Source organism: Mustela putorius, unplaced genomic scaffold (assembly GCF_011764305.1).
Source record: "Mustela putorius furo isolate JIRA1106 unplaced genomic scaffold, ASM1176430v1.1 tig00003962_pilon_pilon_pilon, whole genome shotgun sequence".
Classification (NCBI taxonomy): domain Eukaryota; kingdom Metazoa; phylum Chordata; class Mammalia; order Carnivora; family Mustelidae; genus Mustela; species Mustela putorius.
In genome coordinates, this window is record NW_025422106.1 from 14,652,549 (window position 1) to 14,670,000 (window position 17,452).

At 35.9% G+C, this 17,452-nt stretch overlaps 1 protein-coding gene across 5 annotated transcripts in view; it reads left to right on the plus strand.

The window, feature by feature from the left end:
* Positions 1-17,452, plus strand: part of GGNBP2 (gametogenetin binding protein 2) — a 31,454-nt gene that overhangs the window by 2,286 nt on the left and 11,716 nt on the right. For 2 of the 5 annotated variants that reach the window (XM_004747225.3, XM_004747226.3), the window contains exons 3-7: positions 5,499-5,579; positions 7,063-7,316; positions 9,346-9,444; positions 13,291-13,416; positions 13,506-13,619. In XM_004747225.3, coding sequence (XP_004747282.1) covers positions 5,499-5,579; positions 7,063-7,316; positions 9,346-9,444; positions 13,291-13,416; positions 13,506-13,619 — 674 coding nt within the window. Of the gene's footprint in view, positions 1-5,498; positions 5,580-7,062; positions 7,317-9,345; positions 9,445-9,470; positions 12,656-13,290; positions 13,417-13,505; positions 13,620-17,452 lie in introns of those variants that run through there. The other 3 variants (XM_004747228.3, XM_004747229.3, XM_045070304.1) reach the window with 2 other exon arrangements.

Consider the following 17,452-nt stretch of genomic DNA (forward strand, 5'->3'; position numbering starts at 1 on the left):
ACTTTGATCAAATTAAATGATGCATTTCTCCATTTGAAAACTCCTAATATGAGTTCATTTGTTACTTTCTTCTCTTCCTCTTACACACTTTTCTAGAGCACATAATTTGGTATCAACTTTGTTTGATTATTGTCCCAGAATGCCTTTGAAGTTTAAAAACCAGTGGGTTTAGACATAAGATTACTTTTGAGTGTATAATATCAAAGCATAGGGAACGCCAAAATAAATTTGCATATTTATAGCATTTTAAGAGACACTTAGTGACACTTTCTGACACTTCCTTATGGTCACATAACCACCTTTCCTGTGAGTGCAGCATTGACACATCTGTCATATAGCACTTTAAAACAGTGGTTGTTTTTATACTCTGTTCTCTGTACAATGATACTGATTTCTAAAATTTTCCATGGAAAAAAATGTAACCTTGCACTGTGATACATTATTGTACTTATTTCTCTTATTGGACTGAACTTGGTGGTTGAATATTCTTTTTATAGACTTGTGACCAAGGCCAATAAAATCTAGGGTCATTTAATTTAAATATCTCAAAATAGCATTTTATTTAGGAAAAGGTGCAGTTTTTCTTTAGAAGGGTTTTTATCACTAGGAATGAATGGGACTATTTATTGCTTTGTCTTGGAACTTGTGCATAGTCATGGAATGCTTAGTGAAATTTCTTGTCAAGAGTGTCTTATATTTAGGGAAACAACTTTCTTTCAGAACTTTTTATTAACTACTACTCAGAAGAATGCAGAGCAAACACCTGTTGGAGAAGAGGGAGGGAAGATACCTGTAGCAGAAGTTTATGCTCTGCACTGGTCCACTAATAGTTTGATGGCAGTGTATCCCTGAAGTTAACATTTGGTCTGGTCTTTGTTCTTAGGGTTAATAGGTAATGCGTTGAAAAAACGTGTGATTTTTATTTCATGTAGTCTTAAAATCTTGTTAGCGCCTTCTAGTTAAGTCTGGTTACAGCTTTCACAGTTCAGTTATAAATGTTGTATCGTTTTAGTAACAGAAAGTTGAACCCTCTAGCCTTAATTCTACTGGTGATTTTAGGTTGGATTTGTAAAATGAAATTGAGAAGCTTGTATGGGAGGAAGTAGTCTCCTCTTTTATGCGGTATGTTAAATCCACGTTTAAGACTCATTTGGTAACTAAATGGGTTTGAATACTTGAGTACAGGTAATATAAGTGTATTTGAGAAAATCCCAAAGAAGTAAGTTGGTGGAATATTTAGGAAAGTGGTACACTATGTGGCCAAAATGCTTTCTGGTGTTACTGGAATTGTAAAATAGCAAATGGGCAGAATATGGATTTTATTTTAGAGATATTTTTGGAGAATTGCAATTTTTAAGTAGTATTTTTAAAAATTGAGTTAAAATGTATACCCTTTTTAAAATAATCTTGAAAAATAATGATATAACAAAGAAAAAAATTATCCTTACTTCTACATCCCAGCGAAACCTAATTATAGCATTTGCTATAATTCTACTCATAGACACTTAGATGCAGAGTTGAGATGTATTGTCTACTGTAACAGTTTATATCTGGCTTTTTTTCACTAAATGTAATACTGAGAACATTTGTTCTTGTCATTCTTAAGTAGCTTTATTGGCCATGTAATAATTTGTTGTGTGACATCCATAATTTAATCATTATTCCTTTGTGGATATAGGGGTGATTCTGCTTTTGACTATGAATAATACTACAAGAATATAAATAATGCATAAGTCTATGCATTAAAAATTTTTTCCTCAGGCTTTGGAAGTACAGTTACTGGATCAAAGGAGAAGAGCCTTTTGTAAAGTTCTTGATACATAGTGTCACATTGCTATAATATTGCTTGGAAGCAGTTTACTCTCCTGATAATTCAAATGATCTAACTGGACCAGAGACTCTGATAATGGATTTTAATGGAGACATCAAAAGATAGTAAATGGTAGCATATTCACTTGGGGATTAGGTGTTTAGCATTTTTAAATTTAGTACTTAACGTTTTCTTTTAACTCTTAAATATTTAATTGATTTTACCAAAGGTGATAGATGTTACAAATAGCTGTGAGGATAAAGTGAAAAAGTAAAGCTACAGTGACAATGACTTTTAATAAAGACAAATTTAATATTGTTGGTTAGAGATTGTGAGAATGTGCTAAAAACAGCTTATTTGTGGTCAGGAGAAACCAGGACAGATATTTAAGAGTGAAAGTGGGTAATGGATTCAATAAACTTTATAAAGCAGTAATTGCAGGACAATTACTGGTTCTATTTTTGGCCAGCTAGGGAAAGGCAACCTCATCATGAAGCAAAACACTAATGATTCCTCTGTGAAACCACACCTGAAATACTTTTCATGACTGTCTTCCTTTAGGTAACCTAGAATCTGAAGATTAAGTCAAGGAAGTGGTTTTAAAGAATTGGAAAAAATAGTGCTACTTTCCTCTTTGCCTTCCCTTTTTCCTTTTTTCTTATTGTCTTCTCTCAGTGTTAAAGAGCATATAGTGACTGTCTAGAAAACACCAAGGTAAAAAGCCATTGTCCTCAGTGTTTGAAAGGCAAGAACAGAATAATTTAGTGTGAGTGCAGAGTTTGTAATCAGGGTGGTATAGAGTAAGTACAAGAGAAAATTTAGTATTATACAAGCCAGTGAAACCCAGGAAAGACACAGTAATAGACTTAATCTTGACATTTATCTCTGCTGGTTAGGGGAAAATCAAATGATCTGAAATGAAGATATAAAAAATTTTTTAACCCTGTTCTTTGTTGTACCTTTTAGAAATGATTCCTAGGGCGCCTGGGTGGCTCAGTGGGTTAAAGCCTCTGCCTTCGGCTCGGGTCATGATCCCAGGGTCTTGGGATCTAGCCCGCAACGGGCTCTCTGCTCTGCAGGGAGTCTGCTTCCTTCTCTCTCTCTCTCTCTGCCTGCCTCTCTGCCTACTTGTGATCTCTATCTGTCAAATAAAATAAATAAAATCTTAAAAAAAAAAGAAATGATTCCTAAAGCAGGTATTATCCATTAAATTGTATTTTAAACATCAGCCGTTAGATCTCAAAATGTTAGATTTGTTCTTTGAGCTCTGCTTTAATTATTAAAACAATAAAACATATTTGATAAGAATAAAATTTCATTTATACAGAGTCAGAATTTAAGATTTTACCTATAAACCAGACTAGAGAGACCTTGATTTGGTTAAATAAGAAGCATTCTTTGAATGTTCCTTAAATTGGTAGCTTTGATCTTAAAATAGTACAGGTAATTATCTTAATTTTTTTATGGTGGCAATTGATATGTAGTAAAATGGTGTATATTTGTATCAAACAAGTGAGAATGCAAATCAAGGTGTTAGTTGCTTAAGTGGTAGATTTGGACTGACCTGCAGTGTTGTCTTGAGTTTATGTGGCTTTAAAAGTTTATCCTATACCTTTTTTCTGACTCGACAGTTCAGTTTCTTTGTATTTTAAACCATGTAGTGCTGACAAAAAACATGGGTTAACTGTACAGTACTACTAACTACTTTTATGTTTTATATGTTTTCATGGACCAGGATTTCTAATAATGGGATTATTAAGTTTTTTAAAAATTTGAGTAGATTCTGTTAAATATTAAGTATAGTGGACAGTTTGGATCATTAGATTTTTTTGCCTACTTCTGTCATCCTCACTTGTTCATTTAGAAACACCTTGTTAAAGCAGACCAGTGACCAGTTTTGCTTAGTACTAGTGGTTAACATACGAAATTGCTTAGAACAACACCCAGTATATATGAAGTTACACTAAATGTCTCTATTATTACTACTGCCAGTCTTTGGAAATACTATTAAGACTGTAAGAGGGAGGACTAGAGAGAAGTCAGTAAACCTGAAAATTGGTAATTGATCCTTGAACCTATAAGATTTGGACATAATGGTCTATGTGTGTGGAAGAAGAAACTTCCAGAACAATAAAAGCTCTTGAGATGGAAGCATGTCTCAGAATTTGGTATAGTGAACATAGAATTGGAAGCAAGGAACACTAACTTCCCCTTGGTAATAAACAATATATGTGCATTGTAATAAATTTGGGAAAGGTAGGAACACATGAAGGAAAAAGTCTTAACCTTTTCACTCTGTAGAGATAGGCCACATCTAACACATCATGTATTTTCTTTTTCTGTAAGAAAGTACCCACCTAAAAACATCTGAATCATTTTGTAATGCAGCTTTTGGTTCTGTGAAATACAGTGGTGTCCTGAATTGTTGAGTTCTTGGTATCCCTTTGTCTCTACTTCACATATCCTGTATTCCCCCCACATCAGATCAAGAGAAGATCTATCTATTGTTTATACTTTATTGTTAGTCCTTCACGTATTGTTAGAACAAGCATGTTTTAGGGCTGTCATTTCTAATCTGGAAGAAAAAGAATGGTCACGTCTATTAAGAAAGCAGATTTTTGTGGTGCTGGTTGTTGAAGAAGGAATCTTTTTAAGATCATGTTCAACTGGTTGGGGCATTTTTAGTGTTTTGTTTTTGCCTCAAATATATCTCTTTATCATGACTTCACTCTTTGGGTATGTAGGAGTTTGTGGTCCTTGTCATCTGGAAATAGAAGTTGTCCTAGCACAGTATGTTTAATACCTTTAACAATGTTTTAGTTAAGATATAAATGTGTTACTTTATTTCATTGTTTTGAAAGGCATACTTTTTTTGCTTGTACATTTTACCATCTCTGAAACTGGGATGTTTCTTTTATATGGTGACGTCTAACAGTTAACAAAGTCTTTTTCCTAGTGGTATGTGACTGTGGTACTTTCTAAAATGAGTGGTGTCACAGATCAGTGACATGTTCTAATTAGTGATTCTCCATTATCTGATATGCAGAAATATCCTTAAGCTTTATATCCCTCCTCTGGTAGGGAATTTTGATAATTGAACAAATATCTCTGTATTCCTTTTGTTCCTGGTTAGAGCAAACATTTAGTATATGCCAGGTATTTTTCTGAGTTTTTCATATATGTTGTGTGATCTGTATGTGTATGGCCATTTGCATAATAATAATTAAGAGGAATAACTCAAAGTATGTATATTTAATGTAAAATATCAGGCTGTTTTACTTATTATTATTGGCCATTAAATGTAATTTAATCTTTACAGTCTACTTTGTGAGAGATATTAAACATTATTACTTAATCTCATTTTACAAATGAGGAAGCTGAAAATCAAACAGGTTAAGTAACTTGACCAGATTTATGACATACTTGTAAGTGGAGGAGCTGGGATTTGAACTCTTGTTTGTCTGACTTCAGTGTCCTTGCTTCTAATGATTATACCATTCCTGCCTTTAGAAACTTGTGGGTGGTGGTGGTGGTGGTGATTGTCTTAGCTTCTTTTGACAGGGGGCAGGACTGGGATGTACTAATCCTGCTTTAGGGATCTATTTTTGTCCTCAGAGTGTATAAAATAGTTTGTAGCACATGTTCAAAGAGGATATAGTAATTGATTTTCATTCTTTTGCATATTAAGATGGTGATGGAATTCCCTGACAATGTTTTAAATCTCGATGGGCATCAGAATAATGGTGCACAACTAAAGCAGTTTATTCAGGTAATATTTTTTCTAAAATTAATGTTTTAAATTGTGTGTGTGTGTGTGTGTGTTTTGAAGAGTCATTTCAAAATTTTAGCTTTAAATATTAATATCATTTTATCTGGGGCTCTCTGGGTCTTAAGATTGCACTGAAATTGTTTTCTTTTAGTATTGCTACATATTTGTGTACTTGTTACTATATTTATGCACTTGTTATATGAAAGAAATTTGGTGGTATTGTGTTGTACATGCCCCTTTGGCTTTACTTTCACCAAGCCATCTTTCCCTGTTTTTGAAAGACGGGGTATACAACTTTTCATTGAGAACTTGTTGGTTTTCTTCTGTAGTGGTTGTTTTGTTCAAGTAAAAAAAAAAAAAAAATCCTGGTACTCTGAACTTCATGATTTGTATTTAATTTTTAAACAGTATGATACCTTATAAAATCCTGTATATAGTCAAGATAATGGAAGGTAAATTGTTGCTGTACTTCAAAATTCTGTTTCTACTTTTGGAGAAAACTTTGAATGAAAGATTAATGGTAAATATGAGGAAATTCTTTGGAGTATCTTATCCATCTTTTCTGGTAAAGCTAGAAACACTATTTGTAGTATAACTGTAACTCCATCCAGATAGAAGTTATTTACTAGAGTTTTGCCCATTTCTCTACAGCTGAGGTTCTCAGTTATTTTTCTACCTTGTCATAACCAACAGATAATATTTATATGCACCACCCTGTTAGTTACTCACTGCAGGCTTCTTACATAGGTTTGATAGGCCTTGTTCTCTCCCACTAATCTGTAACACACCTGTCCATACCTCCAGGTTGAGAATTGCTGCTTTGCATGAGCACCATCCTAACTTGATTCTAGTAGCTAAATATAGTGTTCTTGTTAAAAATTGAGAGGAAGACATGGTAAAGCTGCATTCCATCTTTTTTCTTTGTTTGAAAATTTTTTTTGAAAATTGTATTTGTTTGCAAGAGGGAGCTGAGATAGTGACAGAGATAGCAGGAGAGAGCACAAGCAGGGAGGAAAGGGAGAAGCAAGCTCCCCGCTAAGCAGGGAGCCCTCTGTGGGACTCAATTCCAGGACCCTGTGATCATGACCTGACCTGAAGGCAGTTGCTTAACCAACTGAGCCATCCAGGCGTTCTAAAATTTTTTTTATTTCAAGTGAGTGTACTAAGCTTAATAGTCTCTGAACAAACTGAATTTCCAGAGGCGGGGCTTCTTTTTGTATGCTGAGGCATGTAACTGCTTAGCCCTGACATCCTCCCAGCAGAGTTTTTTAGACCTTAGATGCTAGAACAGAGGGCTTTGTGGAGCAAACTCAGTACAGCATGGGCAAGGCCGACTTGTTTTTCTGACTCAGTTTCAGATAGAGATGGCAAGCCCTGCCCATACTGTACTCACTACACAAGGACAGGAACCAGAGTAGTAATAAAGAGAAATTTTATGTCTTTTTTAAGGACTGTTCTTCATTTTTCTCTTCCTCTTTCTCAGCGACATAGCATGCTTAAGCAGCAAGATCTAAGTATTGCCATGGTGGTGACGTCCCGTGAAGTATTGAGTGCACTTTCTCAGCTTGTCCCATGTGTTGGTTGTCGTCGCAGTGTGGAGCGCCTCTTTTCCCAGCTTGTAGAGTCTGGAAATCCTGCACTTGAACCCCTGACAGTAGGGCCCAAGGGAGTCCTATCTGTAACTCGAAGCTGCATGACTGATGCAAAGAAGCTTTATACCTTATTTTATGTACATGGGTAAGTATAATCAATAGGGGTTAGATGACTTAGTTAAAAATTTTAAACTTTGCGACAGTGGTGGCTCTTTTACTAAATTTGGGGCAAAGCTTGAGTCCAAAATCATTAATTTTTTAAAAGATTTTATTTATTTATTTGACAGAGAGATCACAGGTAGGCAGAGCAGCAGGCAGAGAGCCCAGTGAGGGGCTTGATCCCAGGACCTTGGGATCATGACCTAAGCGAAGGCAGAGGTTTTAACCCACTGAGCTACCAAGGCGCCCCCAAAACCATTAATTTTATTGAATATCTTCTGTGTGCCAGTGACTATACATATTGTTCTCATATGGAGAGAGGCAGGCAGTAGGCAAATGTATGATTTGTCAGGTAAGTTATAAGAGAGATGAGAATGTTTGGGTGAATTAATATGAAGGATGATTGGGGAAGGCTTCTATGATAAAATGACACTGAGTGTAGACTTTAATGAAGTGAGTAAATAAACCATGTACATATCTGCAGGAAGGCACAGAAGGAGGAGCAAGTGTCAAGTTTCAAAGTTTGGAGTTTTCCTGACATGTTTGAAGAACAGTAAGGAAGCCATTATGGCTGGAGCCAGGTGATTGAAGGGAATAGTAATAAAAGGCCTACTTATGTAGTGCCATCCTGAGTTTTTGGTTATTGTTGGGGTTTTGTTTTGTTTTTTTACTCTGAATAAGATGGGAAGATTTAGGAATGTTTTGAGCAGAGGAGTGACATGGTCTGACTTGAAGTTTGGCTTACTTTGACCTCTGTGTTGAGAATAAGTGGAAGGATGGTGGAAGGGGAAGAAACAAAAGCTATTTAATAATCCATGCGAGAGATGGTGACCAATGTGGTGGTCACAGAGGTAATAAGAAATGGTTGGATCCTGGGTATATTTTGAGGAATGAGCCAGTAGAATTTTTGGATAGATTGGCCATACAAGAGGACATCAAGGATGATTCTCAGTTTTGGGATCTAAAGAGCAGGACCATTGGTTTCCATTCACTGAGGTGGGTAAGAATGGGAGGAGCAATTTTGTAGAGCTCACTTTTGGACCTGTTAAGTTTGAGATACCAATTAGGCATCCAGGTGGAGTTCAGAGAGGTCTGCTCTGGAGATAAAAATTGATGTCATCAGCACATATGTAGTATTTGAACTATGTATAAACTACACACACACTCACACACATGGACATAATTTAAATCTGTGAGATGTGAGATGGTCACCAAAGTCTGAATATAAATAGGAAATGAGAAGGGGTCTGACAACAAAAGCCCTAGGCTTTTCTGTTTAGAGGTGGTGGTAGAGAGAATTTTTACTCTCCTGAGAAAAGGCTTAAGGGTTTTTGAATGGAAAACATAATGTGATTTTTGTTTTGAAACGATCACTTCAGCTGCTGAGTGAAGCCTAGAATGTAAAGGCAAAGGATGGGAAGCAAGGAGACCATTTGGGAGGTCAGCTATTGCACTTGACTAAGCTAGAGAGGCGAGTTGGAAATGGATGGTAATGGTGGAGGTGATAAATGATATATTTCTGGGTAATTCAAAAGTTAGAGTTGATAGTCTTTGCTGATTGGTTGGATGCAGGGTGGGCTATTAGCTGTAGGCATTTCTCTATTTGCGTAAAATTTCTGTTGATGGTTCCTCATCAAGGATCATGTTTATTTAGATATTGTTTGAACAGGGCAAGATTGCTGAGAGGTAGCAGTCAGTCATAAAATATTTGAGTGTCAAGTGCACTGCTAGATACAGCGCAGATATAGGGATGAACAAGGCGGATGCAGTCTGGGGGAATGAGTACATTGAATAGAACAGGTCTCTTTCAACATACTGACAGACTGGGAATGGACGGGAGAAGACAATTGTACGGATTCTTCTCGGTTAGAAATTGATGAGAAATTTTCAAGGTAAGTGATGTGTCTATAATACTTGAAATACACATTTGCACTAAAAGGTAGTAAACAGAGATTTTGAAAATTCTGAAGAAAAATGAATATTAATCAAACTTTTAATGATTTATTTTTGATTAGGTCCAAACTTAATGACATGATAGATGCTATTCCAAAAAGTAAAAAGAACAAGAGATGTCAGTTGCACTCCTTAGATACGCACAAACCAAAACCTTTGGGGTAAGTAAAATTGACTGTCAAGATCCTTAGTAATTGTTAAGATTATAAATGCTGATTGTATTTAGTGAAACAAACAAACCAGTTAGTTTTGCTTTATCAATTAGTTAACACTGTAACATAGGTTAAAATAAATCTGTCTCCTAATTCTGTAAGGCCTTTTTGCATTGAGATTGTGTAGGGTCTCAGTATAGATTTGATTTTTATTTTGGAGTTATTTTTTTTCTTATATTAAATATGTTTCAAAGGAAGGAAGTTGAGATCTTTATGAAAATTTATTTAGCCAATACTGAGTTTTTCAAGGTAGTGACATAATTCTTTGATCTGTATAATAGTCATAATGTATAAATTATTGTTCTTGTCTTTCTTATCTCTAGGTCTCCCTAATTTATCAAGGATTAAAAAAAAAGTCTTGGATTAGTTGTAACAATGTGTATTTATGTAACTAATTTGCAGTTTTGTTCTGGTTAGGTGGTACAATGTCCAAGGCTACTTTTGCCCTCATCTCCCAGCACATTATTACATTTGCCCCCCTACAAAATTGCTTTAGGTTGGGGGTGGTTAGGAAAAGGTATTGAATTTTAAGGGGGTGCTTCTAAGAAGTAACTTGTGTTTTGAGGAGAATGGGATGATATAAAACAATACTGGATTGCCTTTAAAAAATTAGTTTTTGAATATCTCATGAGTAGTGCTGATATCATTGTTGTATAGATCTTTTCCTTCCTGATAAAAGACCTGGATGACTAATTGGTGGTATGTTGATAATCTGTTAGCAAGTTTGTTTGTTTTCCTATACTCAGGAACAAAATCTTAAAACAATTTTATTATGAAAACTGCCTAACGTATAGGGAAGACTATTCAGCAACCTTCCTTCCTACCAGATATCGTCACCCTGATTCAGTAGTGTTATTAAGATTTGTCACATTTGTTTTATTTATCCATCTTTTTCTTTGCTGAAGTACTTTATTTTTTTTTTAATTACTATTATTATTTTTTTTGCTGAAGTATTTTAAAACAAGTCCCAGGCATCACACTTTTTTGCTCCTGCGTATTTCCACATCCATCTCTAAATACATGGACATTTTCTTTCATAATGACACTGCCATTATAACACTTAAAAGAGTTAACTATAATAATCTGATACCCAAATTAGATTTCCACATTTTTCTCTAAAAGTGCCTTTTTAAAAAATGGATTTGTTAGAATCAGGATCCAGACTGAACCACAAAGTATATGGTACCTAATGTGCGAGTACTCTGAACCTGCAGTAAAGCTCCATACAACTTAAAGTGGTTATCGAAAGAAAATTATTTTACACAACTGATTTACAAATCTCTTTAGAGAATTCCTATCTTTCAAACGTAAAATTCAGTCTAGTTTTCTCATTAAGACAGTAATGACCTGAATGACCTGTTGGCTAAAGCCACAAGAGTAGTAACCTACTGCAAAAAGCCTGCCTTCTGATTTTCTTGTTATGAATTTTCTTCATTGCGGAACCAAAAGAGCAACAGATAACCTCAACATCTTACATAGCTGTTCATTGGTACCTTCCTTCAAAGAGCAGTTCTTCTACCTTTGCTCCAGGTTCCATTTCTCAAGTGACTGCTTTATCAATTACCCACTTGTGTTAAATTGGCATACAGCTCTGTTTTCCTATCTTTCAGTTTAAAAACAGAAACAAACCTCCACAGACTTCACATTCCCCTTCAGCAACAGCCCCACCGCATGGGAAGCCAAATGTTTTAGAAGGTTGTTTGCTGAATTATGAAATCAGTGAGTTGATCTTGAGCACTGTCTCCTAAGGGAGCTTCAGGTACTTCAGGTATTTCCACAATCCATATGGATAGCAGGCCAGGGAGTACAGTGTGCTTAGCCGAGACTCCCCCCTCCTCCATTTTGGATGGCTACTGCCCTTGTATGATACTGTGACTCTCCATTTTACACATTTCAACTGTTTATCCCCCCCCCCTTTTCTGTTTAGACACTCTCCAGGGAAGTGTTAACAGTTGATTAGGTTGAAACCTAATCAATGGCAACAATCCAGCTCAGCCTTCTTTTTGAAAGTATTCTTGTATCCATGCAAGTAAACCCAAGTTATTGGCTGCTTGGGAGTAAGTTTGAGATCCTGAAGAAAAGTCTAGGCTACAGTCGTAGGCCTGTAACCGAAGACTGAAGATTATCTTAGAGAATAGTATATAAAGTCTACCTAGAGAGAGAGTAGAGTAAGAGAGAAGAATGCTGAGGAATTCAACGTATTGGTAGAAAAGAATCTAGTAAAGAATCTTGAGAAAGAGTGGCCAGAGAGGTAGAAGGAAGCCAAGGGAAAAGAGTGTTAGCTGTGTTGAATGCTCCTGAATCATCAAGGACCCAGAAGTGTCCATTGGATATAGCAGCACTGTGGTAATTGGTGATCTTGATGACTAAATCTGTGGTTGAGTGGAAACAATCCAGATAAGAATGGGTAGAAAAGTGATTGCAATCTAAGGTTATGGTGGATTAAGCTATGAGTGGAAAGTACAGGAGTGGAAAGACTTCTTTTTCAGAAATCTTGATCTTGAAAGGATGGAGTGATAGAAAGTCGAGAGAGGTTATAGATAAAGTCTTAATTTTAACTGTAGCATTTTTTTAGAAGTATTTCTTGGATTAATGCTCTTGTGTTCTGATGATATAATAATCATTCCCCACACTGATTTCATGAACCTTTTCCTGAATTATGAGAACTTGAGTTTGAGAGTTAATCAGTTTTAGGAAATTATGGATCGCTCACGCATGATTAGAAAGAGAGGAAATAAGGGGATAGAGAGTTGAAGGATAGAACATGGAAGATAGCAGTTGTTGAGGTCTTTGTTTCAAATTAGGGTGCTGAACCTTGCTTGAGGTCTTGTTTCAGGGAATAGGGAGCTGAATTGTATGGATGAACTTAAATAGTGGGCAGGGAGTTGAGAAGTACCTATTCAGCATATAGAGAAGGTTAAGTAAAGATTCAGAGGTTTTTCCATCTCAAGCATCCAAGGTAACATTTCTGGGACTGTAGGCAGACCTGCAGAGGAACAGGCAGGAGTCAGTTGTTCAGAATCATGAAATATCAAGAAGACTGTCATTGAATGGAATATAGATCCACATTTCTTTTGGAATGTACATCTGCCAACAAAGCAAAATGCAGGACCAACGCCACACTGAAACCTGTGGGGGAGGGAGAGTCTGGGAAGTTTTAGTAAGTTTTTAAAAAATTACTTATATAGTACTTATTACTGATAAAGGCTGTGTAAAATGTAAAATGTTCCTCTTAGTGTGCTGTGTTTATTTTAGTAAATGTAAAATTTTATTGTAGTTAATGTAAAAATGTATTTACCATAATTAGATTAATCTGATTTTTTTTTCCCTCAGCTAATTATAAATGTGAAGGTACAAAACATTGAGTTTTGTTGCCATGGATTAGATATAAAATCACATTAAGTAGAACAAAACTTACTAGAATTTTCAATTTGTGGAAGATTGAACAATTTTATAGATGAAAATATAATTTCTTTTAGCTTTGTTGACTTTAAAGCATTCCAAGTAGATTTGCTTATAAAATGCTTAGTATCTAATGAGTTGGTATCTTGATAAATGTAAATGTTGTTAAATTGTGTCAGATAAACTTAATAGTTGAGCAGAAATTTTTATATAAAAGTATGAGCATATGTCTAATATTTTAATATGGCTAAAATGAATATGTAATTATATACAAATTTGTAAACTTATTATACTAATATGTATTAAAGAGTTCATGATTTTAATTTAGACTATAGAAATTATTCCTTCAGATTATCTGAGTGTCACTAAGCTTTGTACTATACTGTACTACAGTGAAGGGAGCAGTAGCAGTGTCAGTTCAGAGAAGTTAAGTACAGATAAGAGAAGTAGTGAAGACCACAGGAAGGACAGCAAGTGTAGGATCATTTTCCATTATGGACCTTTCCAGGGAACAGCCAGGTAAAATCAAGCAATCCTTTACTCTGCCTTTTTTAATGTTTTAATGTTTATCTAGTCCTCCTTTCACTAATATGTGTTTCTTTCTGCAGAGGTTGTTGGATGGACGTATGGGAACTAATGTCCCAAGAATGCAGGGATGAAGTAGTTTTAATCGACTCTAGTTGTCTTTTAGAAACACTAGAAACTTACCTGCGAAAACACAGGTGAGTCTAAAGGTCATTGCTATATAGTTGGAAGGTGCTGTAAGTGCTCTCTCAGTTATCCAGATTGACCTCTTACCTCCTTCATATAATAGCACTCCAGTCTTCCCATTAATACCTGGTGCTAGGCAGAGCTTAATATTAAGATAAGCATTTCTTTATGGGATGACTCTCAGTGTTAGCCTTCTTGTGTTGAGCCAGCATCTCCTCTTTTTGTATTTTTTACCTGTTGGTTCCACGCCAGTGAAGTGTACTTAGTTGGGAAAGTACTGAATCACTTTAGAAACTCTAGTATTCCTTGTTTTTATGATAGAAGCATTTCATGTTGTCATTTTCAAAATTAAAGTTTAAATTAGTGGTTTTCATTTAGTACTATTTTGAATGATTTCTTCTATAATCATTTGTCAAGACCTAAAAATAGAGTTGGAATTTGTGTGGTTCATGTACTGAAAAAGTAACTTCAGGTTTTTCTTTTTAGAATACCATTTTATAAAGGAATTTTCTCTTTTCTTTTCTTTTCTTTCCTTCTTTCGTTCCTTCCTTCTACATTTTATTTATTTGAGACAGAGAGTGCACAAGGAGGAGACGGACAGCAGGAAAGGGAGAAGCAGGCTCTCTGCTGAGCAAGGAGCCCAATGTGGAGCTCCATCCCAGGACTCTGGGATATGACCTGAGCTGAAGGCAGATGCTTAAATGACTGAGCCACCCAGGTGTCCTACAAAGGAATTTTCTAAGTGTCATTAGCATTTGGAAATTTGTAGGTAGGGAGAGTGCAGTAGGAAAGGAAACTGGTAAGGGAGCTGTCTAGAGATGGTATTCTAGGAGGGAGCTGTACTCTTTTAATGTACATTCGTTGGGGCGCCTGGGTGGCTCAGTGGTTAAGCCGCTGCCTTCGGCTCAGGTCATGATCTCAGGGTCCTGGGATCGAGTCCCGCATCGGGCTCTCTGCTCAGCAGGGAGCCTGCTTCCTCCTCTCTCTCTCTCTCTGCCTGCCTCTCTGCCTACTTGTGATTTCTCTCTGTCAAATAAATAAATAAAAAAAAAAAAAAAAAAAAAAAAAAAAATGTACATTCGTCACATGTTTGGTGTTTGGTTTTGTGTTCTTTGACCTGGGACATAAATACATACTTACTTTAGGGATACTTGAAAACATACGTGAATGATAAAAACTAGGGTTTATCAAGATTCATGTTTATATAGCAATGAGCTAATGACTTAATCTGCATACTAAGTTTATTCAGTGTTTTTCTTTTTTCAGTTACAAACTTCCTTGTTTATTTGCCTTTTTGGTTGATTATACCCAAGAGAGTAGAGAATATGTCAAGTATTTGCAGTTTTGTCAGAGAGGGATTATACAGACAAAAAACATTTAAATATGTAGGTCCATTATAGATTGCTTCCTTTTTCAATATGAATTGATCCCTATATTCAACATTAATTGGTCCATCCAAAAGATAGCTTTTTGGGGTGATAAATGACTAGTTATAAGAGCTAATGTTTAGGAGTTTCCTGTAATGGTTGTAGATATTTCCTTTATTGGGGTGGCAATATTTTAGGGCTCTGAGCAGGTGGAATCTACTTAATAACTATCTGAAGGGTGGGGAGAAGTATGATTAAGAAAGATTGCTTTGAATCTGGGTTCTACTAAGTTACTTAACATTTCTATGCCTTCTTTTCTTAAGACAAAAATAATGATAGTACGGATTAATTGTAGGATTAAATTTGTCATGGGGATAGACGATACACAGTCGGGCTTACTTAGAACAGTATGTGGCTGGGAATGTAAGCTAGTGCAGCCACTCTGAAAAACGGTGTGTAAGTTCATCAAAAAGTTGAAAATAGAGCTACCGTATGACCCAACAATTGACTACTGGGTACTTACCCCAAAGATACAGATGTGTGATCTGAAGGGGTACCCAGCACCCCATGTTTATGGCAGGAGTTCCACAATAGCCAGATGTCCACATCTGGCTAGGTTCCACAATAGAACCTAGATGTCCATCAGCAGATGAATGGATGGAGAAGATGTGGAAGAGGGGGATGGGGCACACATGGTGGAATATTATGCAGCCATCAAAAATGGAAATTTTGCCATTTGCAACAACATGGGTGGAACTAGAGGGCATTATTACGCTAAGCAGAGTAAGTCAGAGAAAGACAATCTCTCTGATACATGGAATTTAGGAAACAAGTCAGAGGATCATAGGGGAAGAAAGGAAAAAAATGAAACAAGATGAAACCAGAGAGGGACACAAACCATCAGAGGCTCTTTTTTTTTCTCCTAAAGATTTTATTTATTTTTTTGACAGAGAGAGACCAGGAGAGACAGAACACAAGCAGGGGCAGTGGGAGAGAGAGAAGCAGTATTCTGCTGAATAGGGAGCCTGAAACAGGGCTTGATCCCAGGGCCCCGGGATCATGACCTGAGTTGAAGGCAGAGGCTTAACGATTAAGCCACCTAGGTGCCCCAAGAGACTCTTAATCTTAGGAAACAAACTGAGAGTTGCTGGAGGGGTGAGGGGATGGAGTGGCGGGGTGTTGGACACTAGAGAGGGTATGTGTTGTGATGAGTGCTGGGTGTTGTATAAGACTGATGAATCACAGACCTGTACCCCTAAAACAAATATTACGTTGTATGTTAATTAAAAATAATAATTGTAAAAATATATAAATAAAATGTGAATGTATTATATATAATATTTTAAAAACCCAATATCTGGCATATAGTAAGCACATTAGTGAATGTTTGCATGCCAGATTTGCAAATGCTTGTTATTCCTATGTATCTAGTTCTTGTTTTAGGTCCAGTTTGAGTTTTTGAGGTATGTATAATAAAAATTTGTTGGGGAACTAAGGTGGCTCAGTCTGTTAAGTGTCTTGACTCTTGATCTCAGCTCAGGTCTTTATCTCAGGGGTGTGAATCCAGGCCTTATGCTGGGCTTGGTGCTGGGTGTGGAGCCTACTTACAATAAAGATTTTATAACACTGGCCAGTTAAGTATTATGGTAGTAAATTATTAGAAATAAAGTGTTAAACTATGAAACCTCTGCCTTAAAATTTTTTTTTACTTTTATGTGCAAGTTTTCTTTTTGAAAACAGAAAAATCATTTTCATTCTTATAGCTTATATATAGTATTTTTAAGTTGCTGTTTACTTATGTTACTTATGATTATTACAGATATTAAAGATTATGTACAAAGATTAAACTACTATGAGGATTTAAAGTTAGTAAAATAAGAGCAAAATATTTTCAAGTTTTATTATTGCTGCTCTATGACATCTAACCATTTATTTACCTGAAATTGTAAACTTAATCTTTTATAACTCAAGAACACAGAAAAATTTGTTATTTCTGCATCCAAGTCTTTATTCTCCCCCCTCAAGGGGAAGACTTTTTTTTATTGTAGCAAAAAAAAAAAGTAAGTTTACTTCTTAAACAGTTTTTAAGTGAACATTACAGTGTTGCTAACTGTATGCACGTTGTTGTACAGTAGATCTCAAGAATTTTTCATCTCGCATGATTGGAACTATACCCATTGAACAACAATTTCCCCATCAGCCCCTTCTCCCAAGCCCTGGCAACCAGGGTTCTGTTTTCTGTTTAATGAATTTGAGTATTGTAGATACTCACATATGTGGAATCATTTGGTATTGGTCTTTCTGCGATTGGCTTATTTCACTTAGCATAATGTCCTTAAGAGTTCATCCATGCTGTAGCATATGATGCAGAATTTTCTTCTTAAAGCTGCGTAATAGTCCATTTATGTATGTACTGCATTTCCCTATCAGTGGACATTTTGGTTGTTGCCCCTACATCTTAGCTATTTCTACAAATG